General features: G+C 62.3%; 5 protein-coding genes across 9 annotated transcripts; 2 read left to right on the forward strand and 3 right to left on the reverse strand.

Moving 5' to 3' along the window:
* The first annotated feature begins 819 nt into the window (after positions 1 to 819).
* On the forward strand, positions 820 to 4,527 carry VPS4A (vacuolar protein sorting 4 homolog A). Its single transcript, XM_053952796.1, has 11 exons — positions 820 to 912; positions 1,226 to 1,337; positions 1,411 to 1,558; positions 1,675 to 1,736; positions 1,967 to 2,086; positions 2,199 to 2,355; positions 2,989 to 3,137; positions 3,242 to 3,323; positions 3,401 to 3,620; positions 3,729 to 3,869; positions 4,131 to 4,527. The coding sequence occupies exons 1-11, from the start codon at positions 892 to 894 to the stop codon at positions 4,230 to 4,232; spliced, it is 1,314 nt and encodes a 437-aa protein (XP_053808771.1). The 5' UTR covers positions 820 to 891; the 3' UTR covers positions 4,233 to 4,527.
* Positions 4,428 to 8,932, reverse strand: COG8 (component of oligomeric golgi complex 8). The gene is made up of 6 exons (XM_053953189.1): positions 8,616 to 8,932; positions 8,175 to 8,382; positions 7,203 to 8,021; positions 6,366 to 6,534; positions 5,998 to 6,220; positions 4,428 to 5,946 (listed from the first exon to the last, which is right to left on the reverse strand). The coding sequence occupies exons 1-6, from the start codon at positions 8,930 to 8,932 to the stop codon at positions 5,079 to 5,081; spliced, it is 2,604 nt and encodes an 867-aa protein (XP_053809164.1). The 3' UTR covers positions 4,428 to 5,078.
* A 59-nt stretch (positions 8,933 to 8,991) lies between these two features.
* On the forward strand, positions 8,992 to 10,225 carry NIP7 (nucleolar pre-rRNA processing protein NIP7). The gene is made up of 5 exons (XM_053952797.1): positions 8,992 to 9,105; positions 9,324 to 9,410; positions 9,518 to 9,656; positions 9,726 to 9,866; positions 9,946 to 10,225. The coding sequence occupies exons 1-5, from the start codon at positions 9,050 to 9,052 to the stop codon at positions 10,063 to 10,065; spliced, it is 543 nt and encodes a 180-aa protein (XP_053808772.1). The 5' UTR covers positions 8,992 to 9,049; the 3' UTR covers positions 10,066 to 10,225.
* Positions 10,226 to 10,428: 203 nt separating this feature from the next.
* TMED6 (transmembrane p24 trafficking protein 6) lies at positions 10,429 to 12,378 on the reverse strand. Its single transcript, XM_053952913.1, has 4 exons — positions 12,177 to 12,378; positions 11,330 to 11,456; positions 11,051 to 11,202; positions 10,429 to 10,913 (listed from the first exon to the last, which is right to left on the reverse strand). The coding sequence occupies exons 1-4, from the start codon at positions 12,369 to 12,371 to the stop codon at positions 10,689 to 10,691; spliced, it is 699 nt and encodes a 232-aa protein (XP_053808888.1). The 5' UTR covers positions 12,372 to 12,378; the 3' UTR covers positions 10,429 to 10,688.
* Positions 12,379 to 13,018: 640 nt separating this feature from the next.
* On the reverse strand, positions 13,019 to 22,489 carry TERF2 (telomeric repeat binding factor 2). Of its 5 annotated transcripts, none has more exons than XM_053952909.1 (14): positions 21,969 to 22,489; positions 21,601 to 21,697; positions 19,092 to 19,247; positions 18,811 to 18,981; positions 18,312 to 18,495; positions 18,124 to 18,219; positions 17,521 to 17,651; positions 17,239 to 17,325; positions 16,556 to 16,699; positions 15,903 to 16,357; positions 15,051 to 15,437; positions 14,501 to 14,586; positions 14,196 to 14,242; positions 13,019 to 13,756 (listed from the first exon to the last, which is right to left on the reverse strand). In XM_053952909.1, exons 5-14 carry the CDS (start codon positions 18,481 to 18,483, stop codon positions 13,598 to 13,600), a joined length of 1,764 nt encoding a protein of 587 aa, XP_053808884.1. In that variant the 5' UTR covers positions 18,484 to 18,495; positions 18,811 to 18,981; positions 19,092 to 19,247; positions 21,601 to 21,697; positions 21,969 to 22,489; the 3' UTR covers positions 13,019 to 13,597. The 5 variants fall into 5 exon arrangements, with proteins under 5 accessions (XP_053808884.1, XP_053808882.1, XP_053808883.1 ...); XM_053952907.1 differs by having other exon boundaries at positions 16,556 to 16,702; positions 21,969 to 22,487; XM_053952908.1 differs by having other exon boundaries at positions 16,556 to 16,702; positions 21,601 to 21,884; positions 21,969 to 22,487.
* Positions 22,490 to 22,584: the final 95 nt, after the last annotated feature.

Raw genomic sequence — 22,584 nt, forward strand, 5'->3', positions numbered from 1 at the left:
TAAACACACACACACACACACACACACAGACACACGTGAACATGTAAACACACAGACACACAGACATGTGAACGTGTAAACACACACACACACACACGTGAACATGCAAACACAGACACATAAACACGTAAACACACATACAGACAGGAACACACACACACATGTGAACACATAAATACACACACAGATAAAACACACACACAGATGTGAACACACGCACAGACACACATGAACACACACAGACACAAACACGTGAACATGTAAACACACACAGACACATGAACACACACACGAATACACACACAGAGACGTGAACACACGCACAAACACACGTGAACCCGTAAATACACACACAGACACAGGTAAAACACACACACACACAGACACATGAACACACACACGAATACACACACAGAGACGTGAACACACACACAAACACATGTGAACCCGTAAATACACACACAGACACAGGTAAAACACACACACACACAGACACATGAATACACGCACAAACACACGTGAACACGTAAATACACACACACACACACACACCCACACACCCCCACACGTGTTCGTGTGTTTTTGGGGTGTTCGCGCGCGCTCCACGCCCGCGGGGGCGGGGCCTTATGGGCGGAGCTAAGTGAAACCACGCCCACGCGACTCAATGTCTCTAAATGGGCGTGTCCACACGAAACCACGCCCACATGAATACGCCATCTATTATGGGCGCGGCTCTCATAAGCCACGCCCCTCGTGGGCGGGGCGCCGCTCGGTGCGTGTTGCGGCGCGGCCGGCAGGGGGCGCGCGGCCGGGCGCAGCCGCAGTCGCCGCCGCCGCCGCCGCCGCCGCCGCCGTCCCGGGGCCGCCGGAGCGGCCGCACCGGGCGATGCGATGACAACGTCCACCCTGCAGGTACCGACCGAGGGCACCGGGACGGGGCTGGGGCTCCGGCCGCGCCGACACCGCGCCCCCTTCCTGCGGGCCTCCGCCCGGCCCAGCGGACAGGCCTCACCGGGCCCCGGCGCCATGCCGGCCGGGGAAAGGCCTCACCCGGCCCCGGTGCGCGGCCCCGCTGAGGTCGCCCGGGCCTGCTGAGCCCCGGTGCTGGTGGAGAGGGAGCTGGGCGCAGCGGAAGAGCCGCGGTGCGAGCGGGCCCGGGCCGGCCGCTGGCGGCGGGGAGGGGCTCCTCCCGGTGCCCGGTGCTCACGGCGCTCCCCCCTCGCAGAAAGCCATCGACCTGGTCACCAAAGCCACTGAGGAGGACAGGGCCAAGAACTACGAGGAGGCACTGCGGCTGTACCAGCACGCCGTGGAGTACTTCCTGCACGCCATCAAATGTGAGACCGGCCGGGGGGCGCGGGGGGCTCCGGCGCTCGGGGGGCTCCGGGTGACGCCTGGCCGTCCCTGCAGATGAGGCTCACAGCGACAAGGCCAAGGAGAGCATCCGAGCCAAGTGCGTGCAGTACCTGGACCGGGCGGAGAAGCTGAAGGAGTACCTGCGGAGCAAGGACAGGCACGGCAAGAGGCCTGTCAGAGAAGCACAGAATGACAACAAGGGGTGCGTGGGGGGACGAGGGGGGCGAGGGATCCCCTGACTGGCCACGGAGCTGGCAGGACCCCCCCCTTGCCGCACCAGTGCCAGTCCCGCTCCTCAACCCTGTCCCCTGTCCCCAGGAGTGACAGTGACAGCGAGGGTGAGAACCCTGAGAAGAAGAAGCTGCAGGAGCAGCTGATGGGTGAGAGAGGCTGTGGTGGTGGGCTCGACCCTCTGGGGTTAGGGGGGATTCACTGACAGCCCTGTCAGGGGGTGGCTGTGGGACTGGGGCCCGTTCCTGTGGGCTGCTCACCCCAAACAGCTGCTGTGCTGAGGGGAGGCGCGACTGGGGGTGTGGGTAGGGACTCTGGCTCTCACTGCTCTCTGTGCCCATCTCTGTGGGGCCGTGTGAGCAGAGTCACGCCCTCACAGGTGCCATCGTGATGGAGAAGCCCAACGTGCGGTGGAGCGACGTGGCCGGGCTGGAGGGAGCCAAGGAAGCCCTGAAGGAGGCCGTGATCCTGCCCATCAAGTTCCCACACCTGTTCACAGGTGAGGCCGTGGTAGTGGGAAGGGGCTGTGCAGGAGGTGACCCTTCTGTGGGTGATCCCAGCACGGATCTGGGCGCAGGGATGGGCAGGCCTGACCCCGGTCTCTGCCGCAGGGAAGCGCACGCCCTGGCGCGGGATCCTGCTCTTTGGGCCACCTGGCACTGGCAAGTCCTACCTGGCCAAAGCCGTGGCCACCGAGGCCAACAACTCCACCTTCTTCTCCGTGTCATCCTCTGACCTGACGTCGAAGTGGCTGGGGGAGAGTGAGAAGTAAGTTGGCAGCGGGGACACGGCCACAGTCTGGCTCCTGGTGCTCTGGCCAGCCAGGCTGGGCTAGGGGCCACCAGCATCAGGGAACCCCAATAACGGGGCTGTTAAAGAATTGGGAGCTGGTGCCTTCAGCGAGGGAGCCTGAGCAAAGCAATCCCTGGGCCTCTTCCCTCACAGCCTGTGCCCCCTCACCTTTTCAGACTTCTCAGTCCAACAGCGACTTTAAGCTGGGGTCTTCTAACGCTTAACTGGATTCTGTCTCCTTGTCTAAATTAACTGCTCTCATGCTCCACGTTGGGGCAGCTTTGGGGCCCTCCAGAGTTGCAGCTCTTATCTGAAATTTCCCATCTGTCCACGCTCAGAATTTATTTACAGCTCGCTTACAGCGAGCTTTGAGGAGAGCCCACCCCTGCCAAGCTGTGAGCAAGTCATAATTAAACTTAAGTCTACATTATTAATTTCTGGTACCCTATAATTAGACTTACTGTAATCCCCAGCAGGGTCCCAGGGGGCTGCACAGCCCCTGGTGTGGCACTTGCCTTGCTGCCAGCGTGGGGTTCTCAGAATGGGAGGAATGTCGTGTTGCTGAGGAGGGTCTCTGAGCGGGGACCCCATCCCCTGCTTTGTTCCCAGGCTGGTGAAGAACCTGTTTGAGCTGGCGAGGCAGCACAAGCCCTCCATCATCTTCATCGATGAGGTGGACTCGCTGTGCGGCTCCCGCAACGAGAACGAGAGCGAGGCGGCCCGGCGCATCAAGACCGAGTTCCTGGTGCAGATGCAAGGTGGGTGGGGGCCCGTCCCAGGCACGGGTGGGAGCAGGACGAGGCAGGCAGAACCCGGGGATTCAGGGAATCCCTGGAGATTGTTCTGAGCCATCTGCCTGCAGGTGTGGGAAACAGCAGCGACGGGATCCTGGTGCTGGGTGCCACCAACATCCCCTGGGTGCTGGACTCGGCCATCAGGAGAAGGTGAGCCCCACATGCAGCCCCCCGTGCCAGCCCCCCCAGCAGGGCCGGAACTGGGGCTCACCCCTCGTGCCCCCCAGGTTCGAGAAGAGGATCTACATCCCCTTGCCCGAGGAGGCGGCGCGGGCCCAGATGTTCCGGCTGCACCTGGGGAACACCCCGCACTCCCTGACGGACGCCAACATCCAGGAGCTCGCCCGCAAGACCGACGGCTACTCGGGGGCCGACATCAGCATCATCGTGCGGGACGCCCTGATGCAGCCCGTGCGCAAGGTGCAGTCGGCCACACACTTCAAGAAGGTGAGTGGGGGCTGCCGCGGCCCAGGGTGGTCCTGGGGAGGGGTGGGCACTGTGGCTGCTGTGCCGCCACCCCGAGCTCTGTGCCACATTGCCACTGGCTCCGTGCAGGTCCGTGGCCCCTCCCGCACCACCCCCGGGGCCCTCGTGGATGATCTCCTGACGCCGTGCTCGCCCGGTGACCCTGGGGCCATCGAGATGACCTGGATGGAGGTGCCCAGTGACAAGCTGATGGAGCCCGTTGTGTGCATGGTAAGTGTCCCCCCTCCGTGGATTTGGCCTGGCCACTTCCCTGCTCGTCCTCCAGGCCGATGGCTCCTGGGGGTGGACACAAACCCCCAGTGTACCCCCCCGGAGGAGGGCTGGGTGACAGGAAAGGCCCTTGGGTCTGCCAGGCAGCTCCCACCTGTGGTCAGTGCTGCTGCCATGGGGCAGAGTGCCTCACTGCCCTGGGGGTCCCTATCCCGTGCCCTTGCCTGGTCTGAGCCACGTGCCCGCCCACCTGTGTTGCAGTCAGACATGCTGCGCTCGCTGGCCACCACCCGCCCCACCGTCAATGCCGAGGATCTCCTCAAAGTGAAGAAATTCACGGAGGACTTTGGACAGGAAGGTTGAGGAGGGCATGGGGGGGTGTGGGGTTGGGGCAGCTGCAGGCCCTGCTGTGCCCCCCTCCCCGGCCGTGCCAAACCGACTCGTGTTCGCTCACTCCTGCCCCACTGCACTGCGGGGACGCGGCCCGGGGGTCACACCACGGGGGGTGGGCCTGAGCATGGCCTGGGCGGCCGGGTCCCTCCCCGGCTGCGCTCCACTCTTCTTCCTGCTCTTTTTTTTTTTTTTTTAATTTTTTAACTTAATGCTGCTTTGGGTTCTGTCTTGTTTATATGAAAATAAAAACAATCTGAGTGCTTCAGCCGGTGCCCAGCCACTCCCCAAGGCTCTGCCCGCACCAGGGGGCTCAGCCCAGCCCCTCACCCCCCAAAATGCAATGACCCAGAGCCAAGGCCTCTGCCTGTCCCAAGGGGGTGGGGGTTCCTTGCACTCCAGCCATCCCAGACAGGGATTTGTGCCTACAGAGGGCTACCTTGGATGGAGCAGCCACCAGCTGATGACACCCACCTGCCCACACCCCATGTCCTGTGCAGTCCCTTGCTGCCCCCCAGCCCCATCCCCATCCCGGTGTCCCTGTGCTGTGCCCAGCTGCTGCCCACGCCGTGACCACGAGCCCCAAACAAGCCCCAGAGGGACGGATCCCCCCTTTGCCCCTGCCCTGCACGGCCTTGGCAGCAGGTTGTTCCTAGAGCCACGAGGAATTCCCGGGGCAGTGTGGGCAGGACCCCGGCTGCCTCCCTGTGCACACCCGTGGGCAGGAAGGGCCAGAGCCACGCTGAGGCCACAGGTCTGTATTGGCTGCAATAAAGCTGAGTGGGAGCCCCCAGAGCTGCGCTGGTTCTTTCAGCAGGGTCAGTCCAGCAGCTCCATCCAGCCCACGTTGGTGAAGGTGCGGGGGTCCATGCGGTCGATGTAGAGGATCCCATCCAGGTGGTCCATCTCGTGCTGGATGATCCGTGCGGCCCAGCCCGACGCCTCCCAGCTCACCAGCACCCCGAGCTCGTCCACGCCTGCACCCGGGGTAGCGGTGGGTGGGTGGGGGTGATTAAAGGGGACCCGTGTGAGAGTGGGGGAACCCGGGAGAGACTGCAGGACCCGTATAAGAGAAGGGGACCGTGCGAGGGAGGGGCAGGCGCAGGGTCCCACCCGGGACGGGGCGGGTCGGTCCGTACCGGAGACATGGACGGCCCAGTGCCGCGGGACGTAGGCGGAGAAGCCGTGGATGCTGGCGCAGCCCTCGGGGCCGGTGACGAGGCGGGTGTCGAGGACGCGGAGCGCGGGGTTGACGAGGACGCGGAGCGGGAAGGGCTCGATGCGGTGCGCTTGGCGCAGCGCCGGCGGGTACCGGGCGCAGCGGGCGGGCGGCAGCTCCGCGGCGAAAACCCTCAGCGGCACCCCGAGCTGCGGAGCGCTCAGCCCCAGGCACGGCCGGTCCCGCAGCCCGGCCGCCAGCGCCGCCGCCAGCCGCCGCAGCTCGGGGCCGCCCAGCTGCTCCGGGGACACGGCGGCGGCGGCGCCGCGCAGCACCGGGGCTCCCACCTGCACCGGAGCGGCGAACGGCGGCACGGGCGGGCCCAGCACCCGGCGCCGCAGCGCCCGCCAGTAGGAGCGCTCCCGCCGGTCCCAGCCCGCCGCGTGCCCGCAGGCGCGGGCCGGGAGCAGCGGGAGCCCCGGCAGGGCCCGTCCCGCCGCCGCCGCCGCCGCCGCCATGGCGCACCGCCTGCGCGCGCACCCGCGCCGCCACAGCGCCCCCTGGCGGCCCCGGGGCTACCCCGTGGCCACCGGCTCAGCCGGCACCGCGGCGTCCCCGGCGGGGCTCCCCGGGGGCTCGGTGGGCACGGCCGCGTGTTCCCCCTCCGCGTCCGGGGCGGTCTCCGGGAGCGGCTCCTCCTCGCCCGGTGCCGGCGGAAGGAGGAAAGCCAGCGGCTCCCTGAGCGCGGCCACGTCGATGCGGCCCAGGCGGCCGAAACGCTGCAGCTGCGTGGGGGGGACACCTTGGGGATGGGGAGAGAGGGGTCAGGGGCTCTGCGGGCAACGAGACCCCACGGAGGGGGCAAGAGCAGGACAGGGCCTGCTCGGTGCCAGGGGGAACCACGGGCGTCCTCCCCCTGCAACGAAAACCAAACCCTGAGATCTCACCCAGTGCCTGTGCAATCTGTGCTGGAGGGAAAAGCACCTGGAGGCAGCGGTTCAGGTAGGGCAGCAGGTCCTCCAGGAAGGCTGTGCAAAACTGGGTAAAGAGCTCCTGCTCCCGCCCGCTGAAAGCCGCCTCCTCAGCACGGTGGAAGGCCAGGATGGTTTTGGTCACCTGGGCAGAGAGAGAGGCAGACAGGTCACCTGATGACAGCCACGTGCCCAGGTGGGTAAGGAGGCTGATGGCACTTGGCTTGTACCAGCAACAGTGTGGCCACAGGCCCAGGGCAGTGCCCATCTTCCTGTGCTGGGCACTGGTGATGCCACACCTGGAATCCTGAGGTCAGTTCTGGGACCTCAGAGGTACACACTGTGGAGCTGGAGTGTGTCCAGGGAAGGGAAGGGAGCTGGAGAAGGAGCTGAAGCACAAGGAGCAGCTGGGGGGGCTCAGCCTGGAGAAAAGGAGGCTCGAGAGGGACCTTCTCACCCTCCACCATTCCCTGACAGGAGGGGCGGCCGGGGTGGGGCTGGGCCGTGCTCCCAAAGAACAAGGGGCAGGACAAGAAGAAACTGGCTCAAGTTGTGCCACAGGAAGTTTAAGTTAGACATTAGGAAAACTTCTTCATGTAAAGAGCTGTCCAGCCCTGGCACAGGGCGGCGGTGGAATCCCCATCCCTGGGGACATTTAACAGCTGTGTGGATGTGGCACCTGAGGACACGGGTTAGGGGTGGCCTTGGCAGTGCAGGGGGAGCGGATGATCCCAGAGGCTTTCCCAACCCACTCAGAACGAACCCGGCCCATGATCTGCCAGGACAAGGCCCAGCTCCATCCCCCGGGCTCACCTCACCGAGGGCACCGTCCAGGCAGGCGGTGACATCCTGTGCCAGGGCGATGGGGCAGCAGAGCCGCAGGTCATTGAAGGCTACGAGGAGCCCATTGAGGAAGCAGGCAAGGGGTGGGAAGTCCAGCAGCGCCATGGGGGGCTGCAGCGTCCCAGGCTGGGCTGTGGGCACCGGCACTCCTGCAGTGCCCCCCAGCACGGCCGGAGCCGAGATCAGCGTGTAGGAATTCATCTCCTCCCGGAATTTCTCCACCGCCTCCTCCACCGCCTTCCCGAAGGCGTCGGCAGCCACGCGCTGGAAGAGGGGGGCCAGCTGCCCGCGGAAATCCACGCCCACCCTGCTGAAGGACAGCCCGAAGTACATGCACTGCCCCAGCAGCGAGTCCAGCCGGCCGCCCACGCCGCGGTCCAGGTCGCGCCGCAGCGCGCGCAGGAACTCGGCGACCTTCTGCAGCACCCAGCTGTGGAAGATGGCCCCCTCGCCGGGCGCCGCGCCCTCGGCCGGCGCCAGCGGCTCCTCGTCGGAGAAGATGGCGCGGTACTGGGTGACGACGTCGAACAGGTGCACCCGGCAGGCCTCGATGGTCTTGGTGATGTGCACGTAGGGGTCGTGGTCGGGGACGGAGGCCAGGATGGAGCGCAGCCAGGCGTCCCGCGCCTGCAGGAACTTGACGCGCAGCTCGGCCTCGGTGAGCACGTCCATGCGGCGCAGGAAGCCGATGACGCGCAGGCAGGCGGGCAGCGGGATGTTGGTGCGCAGCTGCTGGATGAGCTGGCTCAGCATCAGCTGGGCGGACTGGCGCACCTCCTCCACGATGCCCTGGGGAACAGAGAGCCTTCAGCCAGGCACGGGGCAGTGCGGGGGAACACCTGGATCAGGGGGGCTGGGTCAGCGCTGGCCTCTCCTGGATGGCAGGGTGGGACAACAGGGGGGTTCACCTCAGCCACGGGGCACAGACAGCGCGGGGCTCACCTGGATAACGGGGATGCTGCTGTGCTTCCTCTCCAGCCTGCGCACGTAGGCCGTGAGCTCCAGGGCCTCCTCGTAGTAGCCGTTCCGGACACAGGTGTCCATGAGCTGCGGGATCTCCAGGATCTCCAGGATCTCCGTGTGCCGGTTCAGGGTCAGGCTGTTCATGCGCCGGCTGCAGGCGATGGCCTCGGCATCGCGCATGAAGCTCCTGCGGGGCCGGCGCGGCATCAGCGGGAGAGCCCTCCCGGCAGCGGCTGGATCGGGGACCGTGCCGCCCACACCGGCCGCTCCCAGCGCTGCCTCCTGCCCACTCACAGCCGGCCCGAGCCTCAGCGAACTCCGCACCTCTCGCTCCCCAGCCCAGCCCATCCCCGGCCCTTCCTGCCCCGCTTCCACCCGCGCCTTGCCCGCCGCCCCCAGTGCCCGGTGCCCGTCCCGCACCGGCAGGCGTCCTGCAGCGCGGGCAGCCGCTCCAGCAGGCTGCCGAGGCGGCTCTCGATGCCGCCGAAGCCGCGGCCGGCGCGGCCGGTGCACTCGGCGGAGCGGATGAAGGCTCGGTAGTGCTCGAAGGCGAGGCGGCGCGTCTCGGCCCCGACCCGCGCCCGCTCCGCCGCCAACCGCGCCGGCTCCCGGCCCAGCTCCGCCAGCCCCAGCGCCGCCAGCTCCGACACGTAAGCGGAGAGCTCGGGGCTGCCGGGCGCCGCCGGGCCGCGCAGCCAGGCCAGCAGCCGCGCCTCCTCCGCCGCCGCCGCCGCCATCGCCGCGGCCGCCGCGTCACCTCCGGGCCCGCCGGTTCCGGGTCCGCCACTTCCGCTTCCGCCGGTTCCGGTCCGCTCACTTCCGGCCCCGGCGGCCCCGCGTGCGCGGCGCGGGAGATGCGGCCGCTCACGGAGGCGGAGACGCGGGCGGTGTTCGAGAAGCTCGGGAAATAGTGAGGGGCCGGGCCCGGGGGGGAACGACACGGGGACAGGACGGGGACCGGGAGGGGTGGGCACTGGGCGGGACCGGGCATGGAGAAGGGATGGGCACCGGGAGGGCTGGGCCGGCTGGATCGCGGGGAACGGGGAGACCAAGGGGGGGTGGTGGATGCCGGGGATCGGGCGGGGCACCGGGAGCGCCGGGCCGGGCTCACGGGCTCTGTCCCTGCAGCATCGGGGAGAACATCCAGCTGCTGGTGGACCGGCCCGACGGCACCTACTGCTTCCGCCTGCACCGGGACCGCGTGTACTACCTGAGGTGAGCGGCCGGGCGGGGCGGCTGCGGCACCGGCTACGGCCCGGCCCCGGCCCGGCCCGGCCCCGGCCCCGGCCCCGGCCGCGCCCAGCCCTGCCCTGCTCCCGCAGTGAGAAGCTGCTGAAGCTGGCGGCCAGCGTCCCCCGGGAGAGCCTGGTGGCCGCGGGCAGCTGCTTCGGGAAGTTCACCAAGTCCCAGAAGTTCCGGCTCAGCGTCACGGCCCTGGACTTCCTGGCGCCCTACGCCAAGGTGGGTCACGGCCCCGAGCGGCCCCGGGCCGGCCCCGCGGCCCCGCTCAGCGCCGCGCCTCTCTCGCAGTACAAGGTGTGGGTGAAGCCGGGCTCGGAGCAGTCCTTCCTCTACGGGAACCACGTGCTGAAGTCGGGGCTGGGCCGCGTCACGGAGAGCACGGCGCAGTACCAGGGCGTGGTGGTGTACTCCATGGCCGACGTCCCGCTGGTGAGCGCCTGGCCCCCGCCGGGGCTGCGGGGGGCACAGCAGAGGGGCGACCCTCCCTCACCTCCCCCTCACCCCCCAGGGCTTCGGGGTGGCTGCCAAGTCCACGCAGGAGTGCCGGAAGGTCGACCCCTTGGCCATCGTGGTGTTCCACCAAGCTGATGTGGGCGAGTACGTGCGGAACGAGGACACGCTGACATAAGGGACGCTCGGGGACCCCGAGGGACCCTCGTGCTCCGTGAGTGTTCCGGGCTGGAGCGGGCTTTGTCCTTCCCGTGGGCGCGGGAAGCGCGCCCGGAGTGGGATGGCGACGGGGCCCTGGCCCCAGCCCTGTCACATAAAGCCTGATCCTTTTTTCAGTGCCTGTTGTCTGGTGTGGAGGTCCAGGGGGAATGAGTCCTCACTCCTGTGTGGGGGAATGTGACACACTGGGGTGTGTTTGGGGGGCACTGATGAGGGTGGGGGGAGCCTCAGAGTCTGAGGATGAGTTTCAGGGAGGGAGGGAGGGAATGCCCAGCATCTTCTAGTCTCACAGAGGCTGGAGGGCAGCAGCTGCTCCCTGGACGCTGCCAGGGGTTCCTTTATTGGGAGCCTGGTAGAAAAGGCCCATTAAGGCACTAACACTGGGTAGGGACGTGACAAACCCACACAGCACACAGAACTCAGGTGACAGCGTGGCCTTTGACTTCTCTCTGGCTGATGCCAGGGCTAGAGATGAGGCAGGAGCAGGGGGAGCTCTCCAACCTCCTCCTGGACGTGGAATCCAGCCTTTCCTCCTACTCCGTGGCGGGACAGAGCAGCAGCCAGGGGGGTCCCTGCCCTGCTCTAGCACTTGTGGCTGCCCGAGGTTTGCGCGTGAAAGAGGCGCTTGAGGAAGCAGAGCTGCAGCACCCCGGAGAGGACAATGGCACAGCTCTGGGCCGTTGACCACCAGTTGACGTAGTCGTAGTTGGACTCCAGGAGGAAGGAGTCGGCCCATTTCCGCATCCGGGCAAAGTTGTAGAAGCGCCACATGTGGAAGGTGTGGATCTGCAGCCTCTGGATGCTCGCCTGCAGGAGAGGCAGAGCTGCACTCAGAGCTGCACTCAGCTGCAGCTCAGCCCGGGCAAAGGCCCCGTTCGGTGTCCTGGGCAGGACGTGCCCATCCCTGCTCTGCTGGGGCACCCTGTGGCCTCCCTGACCCTCACCCCAATTGCCTCCAGCGTGTCGTTCAGCTCCTTCCTCTCTGCTGGCTGCCTGTGCTCCATTTTGAAGTCATCGTAGTACACGCCAAAGTTGAGATACACCTGTAGGAAGCCGAAGTGGTTTTGCTGGTTGTCCAGGCAGAGCTGGTAGAAACCTGCAGGGGGAAGGAGGTTGTGGGTCCCTGGGAGGAAGGGCCCCAGGCAGACACATCCTGAGTGCTCAGCCCTCATCCTGCCCCCTGGCCGGGCAGGCTCAGAGCTGCTGCAGGGGCTGGGGCTCACCCGTGTCCTTGGTGAGGAAGTTGATCTGTCCTCGCACGTCCTGGGACACTCCAAGCTGGAAGCCATTGGGATCACTCGCTGTGACCAGGATGTTCCTGCTGTTGCCAATCCCCGTCGCCCGCTGGACCTGGAGGCAGGGAACACCCGAGGGGAATTTGTGGGTCACTGTTGTGTCGGGGATGGAGCTGTGCCAAGCCCCGAGGACGTGTTCCTGTGGGGCTGCTCTGCCAAGCACAGAGCCAGGGGAAAGCTGCCACTGCCAGGCACAGCTATGCCCTGGCTCTCCTTCGGCCAGCCCAGTGTAAACAGGAGGTGAAAGGGCTGGAGTTTCCCTGTGGGGACAGAGCTCAGGGACACGCTGTGCCAGGACCTTCGGCTGTGCCACAGCCTCGGGCCAGGCAGTGAAGGGCAGAGCTTCCAACAATGCCGGAGCTCCCAGCACCACTTCATGGACTTAAACCAGATAGTTAAAAAAAATCCATGGGACTGATGATGGATAGGGATGAGGTTGGTTATATTAGGAAGATATTCTTCTCTGTGAGTGTGGGGAGGCTCTGGCACAGGGTGCCCAGAGCAGCTGTGGCTGCCCCATCCCTGCAATTATCAACACTCAGGTTGGACAGGGCTTGGAGCAGCCTGGGAGAGGGGAAGGTATCCCTGCCCATGGCAGGGGATGGAAGGAAATGAGCTGTAAGATCCCTCCAACCCAAACAATTCCACGATAGTGCCTTAAGAAAGGCACAGTCCCCGAGATGCCGTGTGCCACAGGACCAGCACGGGGTGGATCCAGCCCAGCCTTTCCCTGGCTGTGTCAGCGACGTCCCCAGGGCACGTCCCCAGCACTCACCTCGTAGCTGAAGAAGAAGTTGCCGCCCTGGTGCGAGAACTGCCAGAAGCACTCCACGCTGCCGGCAGGGATGACGATGGCGAAGTCGTAGCGGTCGGCGCCACGGAACAGCGGCTCCTGGCTGGAGCTGTTCAAGGGCTCCGTCCTGGGGCAGCCAGCGGGGCCCAGCAGAGCCAGGAGCAGCAGCAGCAGCATCCTCCTGCTCCCCTGGGCTCCAGCACTTGCTCCCCACGCAGGGCAGGGCAGGGGTAATCATTAACCACTGCACAGCGCTGGCACGGCAGCCGTGGCTCAAGGATCCTGTGCGGAGCTGGAGCTCGGACAGCCTCTGCTGCCAGGGCAAGAGCCTGCCCTGGAGAAGGCAAAAACAGGACACAGCTCCTGCCAACGGGCCACCACCAGCTCACCTCTCACTGGCCAGCAGTGGCCATCTCCGACCTGTGCTCCTGCTGCCCAGGGCTCTCCAGGGAAGGGACTTAGAGAAGGGGAGGAAAACGCATGGCCACAGCCAGGGGACAAGGGACGCTAAGTGCAGCACCTGCAGCTGAAGGACAGAGGGGGAAGCAGCTGTTCCTAGATAAGACTTCTCCCAGCCCTGGCTTTGCTAGATAGCAACCAAGAGAAACTTAGAAACTAAATTTAGAAAGCGCCCCTGTACCACCCCTGACCTAATCCAGACACTCCTGTTTCCCAAGTACACCGGTGTGTCACAGCTCCAGGGCAGCGCTGCTCCCACCCCAGCACTCCCAGAGGGGAAAGGAAAGCCCCACATTCCTGGGGCAGTATGTGCCCCTCTGCTGCATTTCCACCCACGAGGTAGAAATTCACACTTTCACAACTCCTGATATTAAACAAGAAAGGAACTTTATTTTACAAGTGACTGTTCCAGCTTTGGCACTTGAAGGCAGGAACATGTGGCACCCTTGGAGCTCACACACAGCAAGGATAGTACCAGGAAAAGTCCAAAGAAAACGTGACCAAAAGTCAGACAGAACTAAAAATTTTAGCACAGAAAGAACATACAGTTCCAAGTACTGAAACACAAAGTAATTTTGTATTTTTAAACCTCAGAGCTGGAAGGGAGGAATTTCTCTTCACAGATTAGTCATTTACAAAACAGAAATGAATGGGAGAAAAAAAAAAAGCAAGTAGATCCTCTTGCCTGGATCTCTTCCCCACAGAAGTGTTGGGACTCAGTGCTGCCTTTTCCACAAGGGAGTGATGGCAAACAGCCCCTGCCACGTGCAGCACACTGATCTCTGCAGAGACAGCAGGAGCACAGGGCTCCTGGGTTCCTGCCAGCCACGGTTTTGGTGTCAGAGGGGCTTCCCCCACTGGCACAGACAACTCCCTGGTCTAGCTTAAAAAAAAAAAAAAAAAAAAAGAGGTCCAAAACCCATACAGTCCCATGGCTCCCAACTTCAGAGCATTCCCAGTTTCTTCATGGTCCGCCAGCGGTCCTTGATCATCACTGCCGTGCGGTTCCTGAAGGGGTACCTCAGGCAAATGGCTTTCCACCTCCCTTCCCCGTACTTCTTCACCCCTTCTTTGATCCACTCGCTCTCCTGCATGGTCCATTTCTACAAAGAGCAAGGAAACAGCTGCACAGCAGACAGCCTGCTGCCAATTCCTTCCTGGCACCTTCCTTCCCTCATCACCCGTGCCAGGAACGGCAGGGAAGGCAGACAGGTCCTGGCAGCTGCACACAACACTCCAGCACTGCAGATGTGGTGCAGCAGCTGCCTTCCCACGGGCCAGGAGGAGAGTTCCTGGTGGCACCAGCGTGGGACCTGTTCCTGGCTAACAGCTGCCAGATGTGTGTCCCTCGCCTGAACAAGAACCTGTCCAGCATGAGGGGAATTTGGCCAACCTTGCTCTGAGCCATCAAAAAGGGACCTGAGGCACATTCCCAATGCCCTGCAGGCAGGACAGGCACAGCTCCAGCCTCTTTTACCATGGACACTGTAGGGACAGTGCCCCACTGCAGGGCCTGCTGGAAGCACCTAAGACTCCACATACCTGTTTCTTGGAGCTGTTGTTGGAGAGGTTGTTCTTCTCAAGTGATGCTGGAAAACAAGGGAGAGAGTTACATTCCCCATAATTTGGGAGGTACAGACCTCCCTGAGAAGCTGCCTTGGGCTTAACTGCCGAGCTGTGCAGTGAGGGCACCCTGTGACTTGCAATACGACCTGATTCCTTTATCCCAGCCTTTCCACAGGATTTCTGGTTTCAAAATTCAGTCACCCAAGCAGCAGCAAGACCCCTGTGAGTGACCCCCACACCAGGATTAGCACAGGTAGTCCCTGCCAGGGGGATTCTCATACTTGCATTTGCGAAGAGCTCATCCTCATCACTCCAACTGTCCTTCTCCTCTGTGCCACAGGAGCTGTTCCACCTTCCTTGGAAGGACCTGAAATTAGGTGAGGGTTTACTTTGGCTACTGGCTCAGGAGAAGGTTTTTTTTTGGGGAGCAGGTGCAGGGCCACCAAGCAAGCAGAGCCAGCCTCTGGACACTGCATTTATTAAGAGGTGGGAAACAAGAGAAGGATGCTCCTGCAGCCAGTGATGTTGAAGCTGGGAGAAGTGTGGAAAAACACATGTTCCTTGTACTGCAATCACCTGCCAGGACCAGCTGCAGCACCTCACTACCAGCAGGACCTGATCATTAGTCTCCTCTTCATTAACCCATAATTAATTTTAAAGCCAAACAAACGGGCAAGAGAGGGTTTGCTGTGCCCAGGTCCACACAGGCTGGCGGGCAAGGTCAACAGTCATCTTGGGACACAGGGCAAGGGTTTGGTGCTCAGGCTGCCAACATCAGCAAGACAAGACTGGGGGCAGAGCAGACAATACCACACGACAGGGGCTTCATACTTCTCACTCTGGGCAGACAAGGGCTCATCGGGCAGTTTCGGAGCAGGTTTGGAAGCAGAAGAGACCACGTGCTCCTGGGAAGAGTCGGGGCACTCGCTCGACTTGCTGGAGGAGCCGTCCAACTCCATGACCAGATTGCTTATGCTGAACAAGTTTTTGATGTTATGGGGTATTTCAGGAGGTTGTGAGGTCTCAGAAGCTTGATTCTCCACTTCTCTGCATCTCTTGGTTCTGTGGGATACAGAAGGAGACAGTTGCTTGGGGGAAGGCAAGTCTGTTTGGTCCAGTTTGGTGAAAAGGGCGTCCGGGTCCCCGGAGTCTGACAGGATCTTGAAAGCTTCTCTCAGAACAGAAATCCCACACGAGGTTACAGCTCCGGGGGGCTGCCTATAAAATAAACACAACCAGGAGGGTTGTAGGGAAACCGCCAAGGGAGCTCTGCTGCCCCGAAATGCAGCCTTGCCCTCCACTGGCATCCCCAACTCCGGGCCCTACAGCGCAAATCCATGGAAGAGGGCATTGCCAGCCCTCAGCACTCCCTCCCGCACGGCGCAGTGCCCCAGGCAGCAGGGATGGAGAATCTTGCTCCAGTGCCTCCTGCTGTTCCCAGCGCTGCTCCACGAGAGCAGCCACTGCCCCCTCCCTGGGCACTGCAGCACTTCCTGTCGGCAACTGAACCAAACCACCTCAACACCTTTCCCAGGACCCAGAGTCCTGCACCATCGCCTCTGGGCTGGCCTGGGCAGGCATCTGGGGAGTTGGGAGCTGCCTGGACACAGGGGATTACCCTTTGGAAGAGATCTTGAGGCCAGCTAGGCCAGCCACAATCTAGAGACAGACTCCTCTGCCCACCTTTGTGATTCCCTGGTGGACACCCTGGGGAGTTCTGGGGCTGCTGCTGCTGGTTCTTTAGCTACTTCCATAGGCTCTGCAGTGCCCTTCGGGATCTCGTATGCTGCTGTTAAGTGTTCAGGCGTTGCTGCTGGGTCAGTGACTGCTTCCATGGGTTCCACAGCTGCTGCAGGGCCACCGGCTTCTTCCACAATCTCTGGAGCTGCTGTGGAACTAGCTAGTATTTTTGCAGGGCAGGTAGCTCCCTCCAGGTCTTCTGTTGCTCCTGCAAGCTCTGGAGCTCTGGCTGGGTCCTCCACCCTTCCTGAGACCTCTGGAGCTCTGGCTGGGCCCTCTGCCCTTCCTGAGGCCTCTGGAGCTGCTGCCTGGTCGTTCAGCCCATCTACAAACTCAGAAGTCCGCAGCGAGGATTTTGCTTTGCCGGCGTGCTCCGAATTCAAAGTCTTTTTCAATAACTTGAAGAGAGAGAAAGCGCAGCACCATTACAGAGATGACTCCTCGTGCTCCCATTCCATTTTATCCCCTCCCACAGGCGTTTCATGGATGGAACAACTTGTCTGACCACATAAACCTCTTAGGAATGGGCTGAGTTTAGAGCGTGGCAGGTTTTTCCCTGCTGTAACCGGGCACCTGATCCCGGGGTGGACACGCACCGTCAGCAGCGCGGGCTCCGAGTCGTCCATGTAGCCCTTGAGGAACTCAAAGATGCTCTGCTGGAAGTCCTCGTAGGAGAAGTTTTTGATCTTTGGGTGAGAGGGATTCTTCTCCCGGATGACAGCCAGCCACTCGTTCCTCTTCTTCTGGAGAAGGGATTCATAGGATCAGGTAAGAACACTCTGGGCAGGGACAAGGGAATCACTGACAACCACAGCAAGGATGTGGGCAAGGACTGGGCCTTTCCCGCTTGGCATTCTCCAGGCACAACCAATTAACACCAAGATGAGGCTGGGAAAAGGCCAGAGGAACAGGAAAGCAACCAAGGAGCAGCAGAAGCACCTTATTTCAGGAATTCTCCTCGCCTGCTGCAGTGCCCAAGCACCCTACTGCCTGCAGGAACAGGAATGGGAACTGCTGCTGCTCCCAGCCCCTGCTCAGCAGCTGAGCTGGAGGCTCATCAAGGGATAAATGGTGATGCCTGCAAGGGCTGTGAAGGTGTGTGAGGAGAGGTGAGTGACAGAGGGGGCTCCAAGGTGACAATCCAAACGTGCAGCACCAAGGGACCAGCACTCCAGAAGGATTGTTTCCATTGTGGCCTCCTCACCCCAAACCTCCCAGGACACATCAGACCCCCTCTGCACACACCAGCAGCTCCCACTTCACTCCAGCACGGACTCACTTGGTTTCTGGGCTCCTTCCCCATGTGTTTCTTGACGATGTCAGAAGCTTTTTCAAACTCCTTGTTCCTGATACAAACGACAACAGCCTGCAGAGGAGAACAGGGACAGACTGAAGCAGGGCACAGGGAGCAGCTCAGTGCCAGCTCCCACACAGAACTCCCCCATCTCTGCAGGTATGAGTTTGCAGACAAGGAGGGAATCCCACACGTGAGGCAGCTCCCACCATCACCCACGCGAGGCAAAAGCTGCACCACACATTTACTGAGAAAGAAAGATCTTACAGCTTCCTTGACCATTTTCTGCACAGCCTCCATCGTCCTGTCGGCCACAGAGAACTCCTCATGGATGAAGTCCAGGACAAGCATGGCTGACTCCAGTGGGGTCAGCTCTGACTCCTTGTCGAAGGTGCAATCTACAAGAATTGGCATCCACACGTTTTGGGGGGGGGGGTCACAGCTGGTTATTCACCTGCACAGGTGTGCCACACCCCCCACAGCCCCCCGGGCTCAGCCACCGCCAAGTGTCTGAATTCCTGCCCACAACAGCCACGGGGAATCCTGGAGCCAGCACTGGAGAACGTCCCGGGTGCCCAGCCCTGAGCCAGGGCAGCATTTTGGACGTGCTGAGGCTCAGCAGGAGTCACCAGGCTGATGGGTTTGCCCAGCAGGCCAGCCCCGGACGCTGCTCTTGGCCCCCAGCGAGACAGACGAGAAGCCTGACCCTGACCCGCGGGGAGACCCGCACAGCCCGGCCCAGAGCCCTGCTCCCTGCAGGGACAGAGCTCCGGGAGCTGCCGGGACACGGACACAGGACGGGGGGAGGAGGAGCGGGCTGCAAGCAGCACCGGGGCTCCGCAGAGCTCGCAGGGAGGGCCGGGCACCTACCGAGGTTCTCGCCCTCCTCCACCCGCGACAGCAGCTGCATGATGCGGAGCATCTGGGTCATGTCCGGCTCCCTGTCCAGGGGCCGCACGAGCAGCGCTGTGGGACAAACGGCTGGTCAGGGGGTGCAGCCCGCTCCGGGCGCCTCGCGCCCGCCCGGCCCCGCCGCTCCCCGGCCCGGCCCCGCGCACCCTGCATGATGTCGCGGAACTGGCGGAAATCACGGTTGCGCCCGGAGCGATAGGCCTCTATGGCCCGGTGGAAGTAGAACTGCAGGACCCAGCCGTTCACGGTCTTCTCAAGGAGCGTCGCCATCCCGGCCCCGTCGGGATCGGGATCCCGCTCCCGCCGCCGTGTCGCCATCCCGCCAGGCCTCTGCGCGCCGGAAGTGACGACACAAACGCCGCGCCGCGGAACCCTCGGCGCGCGGCCTTATCTAGCGGGCTCCTCGCCTACAACTCCCGGCGTGCGTCGCGCCAACCCCGCCGCGCCTACAACTCCCGGCGTGCACCGCGCCAACCCCGCCGCGCCCACAACTCCCGGCGAGCATCGCGCCAACCCCGCCGGCGAGGGTCGGTCGCCCTCTGGCGCCCGGGAGGGGAAGGGCGGAACGTGGGGAGCGCGGCAGGCCGGGCCACCGCCGGTCCCGGGGGCTCGGGGTCGGCCCGCTGCCCATCCCACGGGACCCACCTGTAAGCGCTGAGACCACCTGGGCAGGCCTAGGTGTGTTAAGCTCTGTCACCCGCAGCTGGCAGTGCCACCCTGCCGGCGCAGACACGGGTTTTTGCCTTTTTTCTGGTCTTCCGAACAACCTCCGCTCTGCTGTGCTCTGTGCTCCAGCCACCTGCCAATCCCCCTCACCTGGAACAGCAAACCAGGTCCCCTGGGCAGGATTTTGGGGCAGGGATTGTCCCACGGTCACACAGACCTGGGGCAACGAGTTAGAAGTCCTGGTTTCCCAGTGATCTCACCAATTCCCAAGCAGAACTGGTGCCTGGAGGCGATGGCACTGGAAGCAGATCCTCGGGATCATGGCGTGGTTCTCTGCCACTCTGGGGTGTCCTGCTTGGACACGTGTCTCCTCGGCCCAGGGGACATTCCTAACTCTGTCCTGGAGGCTCTCCCACCTGAGATGGAAAAGCACGTGAAAATTCCTCTGGCATGAGGTGATCCGGGATCCTCCCTTCCCTCTGCCCCAGGCCAGGAGAGGAGGAAACACACACGGGAAAAATCCGTGTGTCAGATGGAAAACAGAAAAACTGGGAGGGATTTTTACTGGCAAACGAAGATAAAAATAATCTGTGTGAAGCAGAAGGGTCACCTGGGGCGGGGGGACTGCCCTGGGGAGCAGGGTGGGAGCGGGACATGGCAGGGCCACGCTTGGAATGCCGTGAAGGATGCAATCCCAACAGCTGCTTCCTGGGCTGAGGGGAGGTGACCGAGTGCCACGCTCTGGGTCAAACCCTTTCCCACGTGGAATATTCACGGACAAAGTGGTTTTGCTCTTTCTCCGTCACAAGAAGCAGGAGGAGGTGCCAGGGTGGGAGCCCAGGATTTCAGCTCTGTCCCCTCCATCCAGGCAGGGGCTGATCAGCCCCAGGGACAGCTGAGACCAGTCCCGCTCGCAGCGCTTCAGGCGCTGCCTTTGCTCTCCTGGGCAGAAAATTCCGTGGTTTTCCACGGTAACCTCGGCCCCGAGGACCCACATGGCTCCAAGTAGATGTGCCAGCCACTTCAGCAAATCCCGTTGGCCCCGCGCAAGTTTTAGAGTTTTGAGTAATTTCATTCGTTTTTGCACAAAGGTCAGGAAAGAGAGTCCTGGCGTCCTCTCCCAAGGGAAGCAAAGCAAGATTCCTCCCTGTGGCACCAGGAGAGCCACCTGCCTTCTCCAAGCCAGGTTTCACTTGGGAAAACTCCCCTAGCCTCCTTCTTCTGCCTCCTGTGCGTGTCCCTCTGGGCTGCCATCTCCTCCTCCAATGCCCTCTGGTGAAGGTGTGCCCCCTTGGGATGTTCAGGACATCACCTCCCATCCTATCAGGCAGATCCACAAGGTCTCTGCAGTTCCCGGGAGGGTTTGGACAGCGTGGTGACAGGACAGATGTCACAGGAGCAGTGATCCCCCGGCAGAGCTGGAGGAAGTGACAATTCCTGACATGTTTTCTGGAGCTGGGGAGGGCACAGCATTGGCACCCCAATCCAGGCTTCCCTCCTGCAGCTCTTCAGGGTCTGCCTTAGCCAACAGTGTGTTAACAGCACCCAGGACTGGAAAACAAGCCTGGAACGGTGAATTCCAGAGTAAATACAAAAATGAACCCGCTGGTTTGCTCCCTGAATCGTCTCCAACAAACGAAGAGGAAGCAGGGAGGATGGAAGCAGGACCAGGAATGCCAGTGGCCTCACTATCCAGTTTCACTGAGTCCTCCTGTGGTGTCACCATCCATTTTTCAGGAAAAGCTTTGGAGTTCCACATGCCAAACAAAACACTGGGCAGGAAGGCACAAATTGCTGTGCATTGGAGCCTCCCCTCACTGATTTATGGCTTTTGATGAAGTGATTACAGATGAAAGAAAATATTCCAGGGAACAGGATCTGCAGGTTGCCGCGGTCTCGTGCCTGTCACTTCCTTCTGGAGGAGTTAGAGCAGGAAACAGAACAGGAAAACCACCAGGGCCCCTGGTCACCAGGCTCTGCTCTCGCTGTGCTGGAGCACCAGACAGGACAACAGCTCCCAGAGCAGCTGGGGCTGCCCCGTCCCTGGCAGTGCCCAAGGCCAGGCTGGACATGGGGGCTGGAGCAGCCTGGCACACTGGAAAGTGTCCCTGCCCATGGCTGGGGTGGCGCTGGGGGAGCTCTAAGGTCCCTTCCAAGACCATTCTGGCCACAGAAAGGCAGTGGAGAGCCGCAGAAAACCAGGGAGCAATGGAACGGGGGACGAGGGAAATGTGGAGGAGAGTCATGAGATTTCTTTGAAAATCCACAGAGAAACCCTCCAGGTGTGAGGGATGGAGAGAAGGAAGCACAGAGGCACTTATTAAGAAACCCATGAAGTAGATTACAGAATCTCTTAACCAGTCTGAGCAAAGGTAACTCGTCCCGTTGGAACTGGGTTGGATCTAGAAGGAAAGGGAAGGATCTAGAAGGAAAGATGTTGGTTAGGAAAGGTGCCAAGAGCTGGGCTGCCTGGGCACAACAAATCCGTGTCAGAGGATCCTGGGTTACACACAGAACCAGGGATGACTGGGAAAAAGTAGACAAAAAGGATCAAAAGGAGCAGCAGCTCAGTATTTAATATTGAATATTGACTAGGTGACTGTGGAGAGGTTTCAGAACAGGCTGAGCCTTTTACTTCCCATATCTGGGTAGGTGAATGTATGGACTTGTCCAAACAGAGAAGTTCACCTGGGCTCCCTCTAGGATGCAGAGGGGTTTGTGACCTGCCCAGCCGTGAGCCCGCTGGCCTCTCCCTGCACACACACTCACCCTTTAGTGCTGGTCACAGGTTAGCACTGACAGCTCGGCGTTTCTGCCTCCTCAGCACTTGTTAAACAAACATGCACCGCCCAGCCTTGTACCTGTGCTGCAAGCACAAGGAAATAAACGCATCAAATGCCAGTTCCTAAAGGGAAACCATCGGGTTCATGAGTTACTCGGGTCCCTGAGCTTCTGAACGGCCTCTGAGCCTGAAGCTGCTCAACGTGGCTGGAGGGAGGAGAGAATTGCCCAGCGCTTCTTGTCAGGCCCGAGTGTGAGCTTTGCTTTGGAACCTGGGGGAAGTCAGGACCTGGAGATGTGCTGCACGGCCACCGGCTGGGTTCCAGGGGCTGTGGGATCACACCTCTTTTACATACCTGCAGGAAGAACTGCAAGGGACAGTGGAAAAGCTGAGGGCAGGTTGCTGACGGGCACCGTGCTCTCCGGTGGCACGGGGGTAACAGGGCGGCTCGGAGCCGGTACTGGGGGAATGGGGGTGAAGGGAGCAGGGGCTGAGGGGGGTCCAGGACTGAGGGGGGAGCAGGGCTGAGGGGGGAGCGGGGACTGACGGTTCCGGGGCTGAGGGGGTTCCGGGGCTGAGGGGGGAGCGGGGACTGACGGTTCCGGGGCTGAGGGGGTTCCGGGGCTGAGGGGGGAGCAGGGACTGACGGTTCCGGGGCTGAGGGGGGAGCGGGGACTGACGGTTCCGGGGCTGAGGGGGTTCCGGGGCTGAGGGGGGAGCGGGGCTGAGGGGGGAGCAGGGACTGACGGTTCCAGGGCTGAGGGGGGAGCGGGGACTGACGGTTCCGGGGCTGAGGGGGTTCCGGGGCTGAGGGGGAGCGGGGACTGACGGTTCCGGGGCTGAGGGGGTTCCGGGGCTGAGGGGGAGCGGGGACTGACGGTTCCGGGGCTGAGGGCACCGACCCCGGTGCCGCCTCAGAGGCGACGCTCGCGCGCCGTTTCCCGCCTTTCGCCCCGGCCGCTCCCCATTGG

The sequence above is a fragment of the Vidua chalybeata genome, chromosome 11 (genome assembly GCF_026979565.1).
Source record: "Vidua chalybeata isolate OUT-0048 chromosome 11, bVidCha1 merged haplotype, whole genome shotgun sequence".
Classification (NCBI taxonomy): Eukaryota; Metazoa; Chordata; class Aves; order Passeriformes; family Viduidae; genus Vidua; species Vidua chalybeata.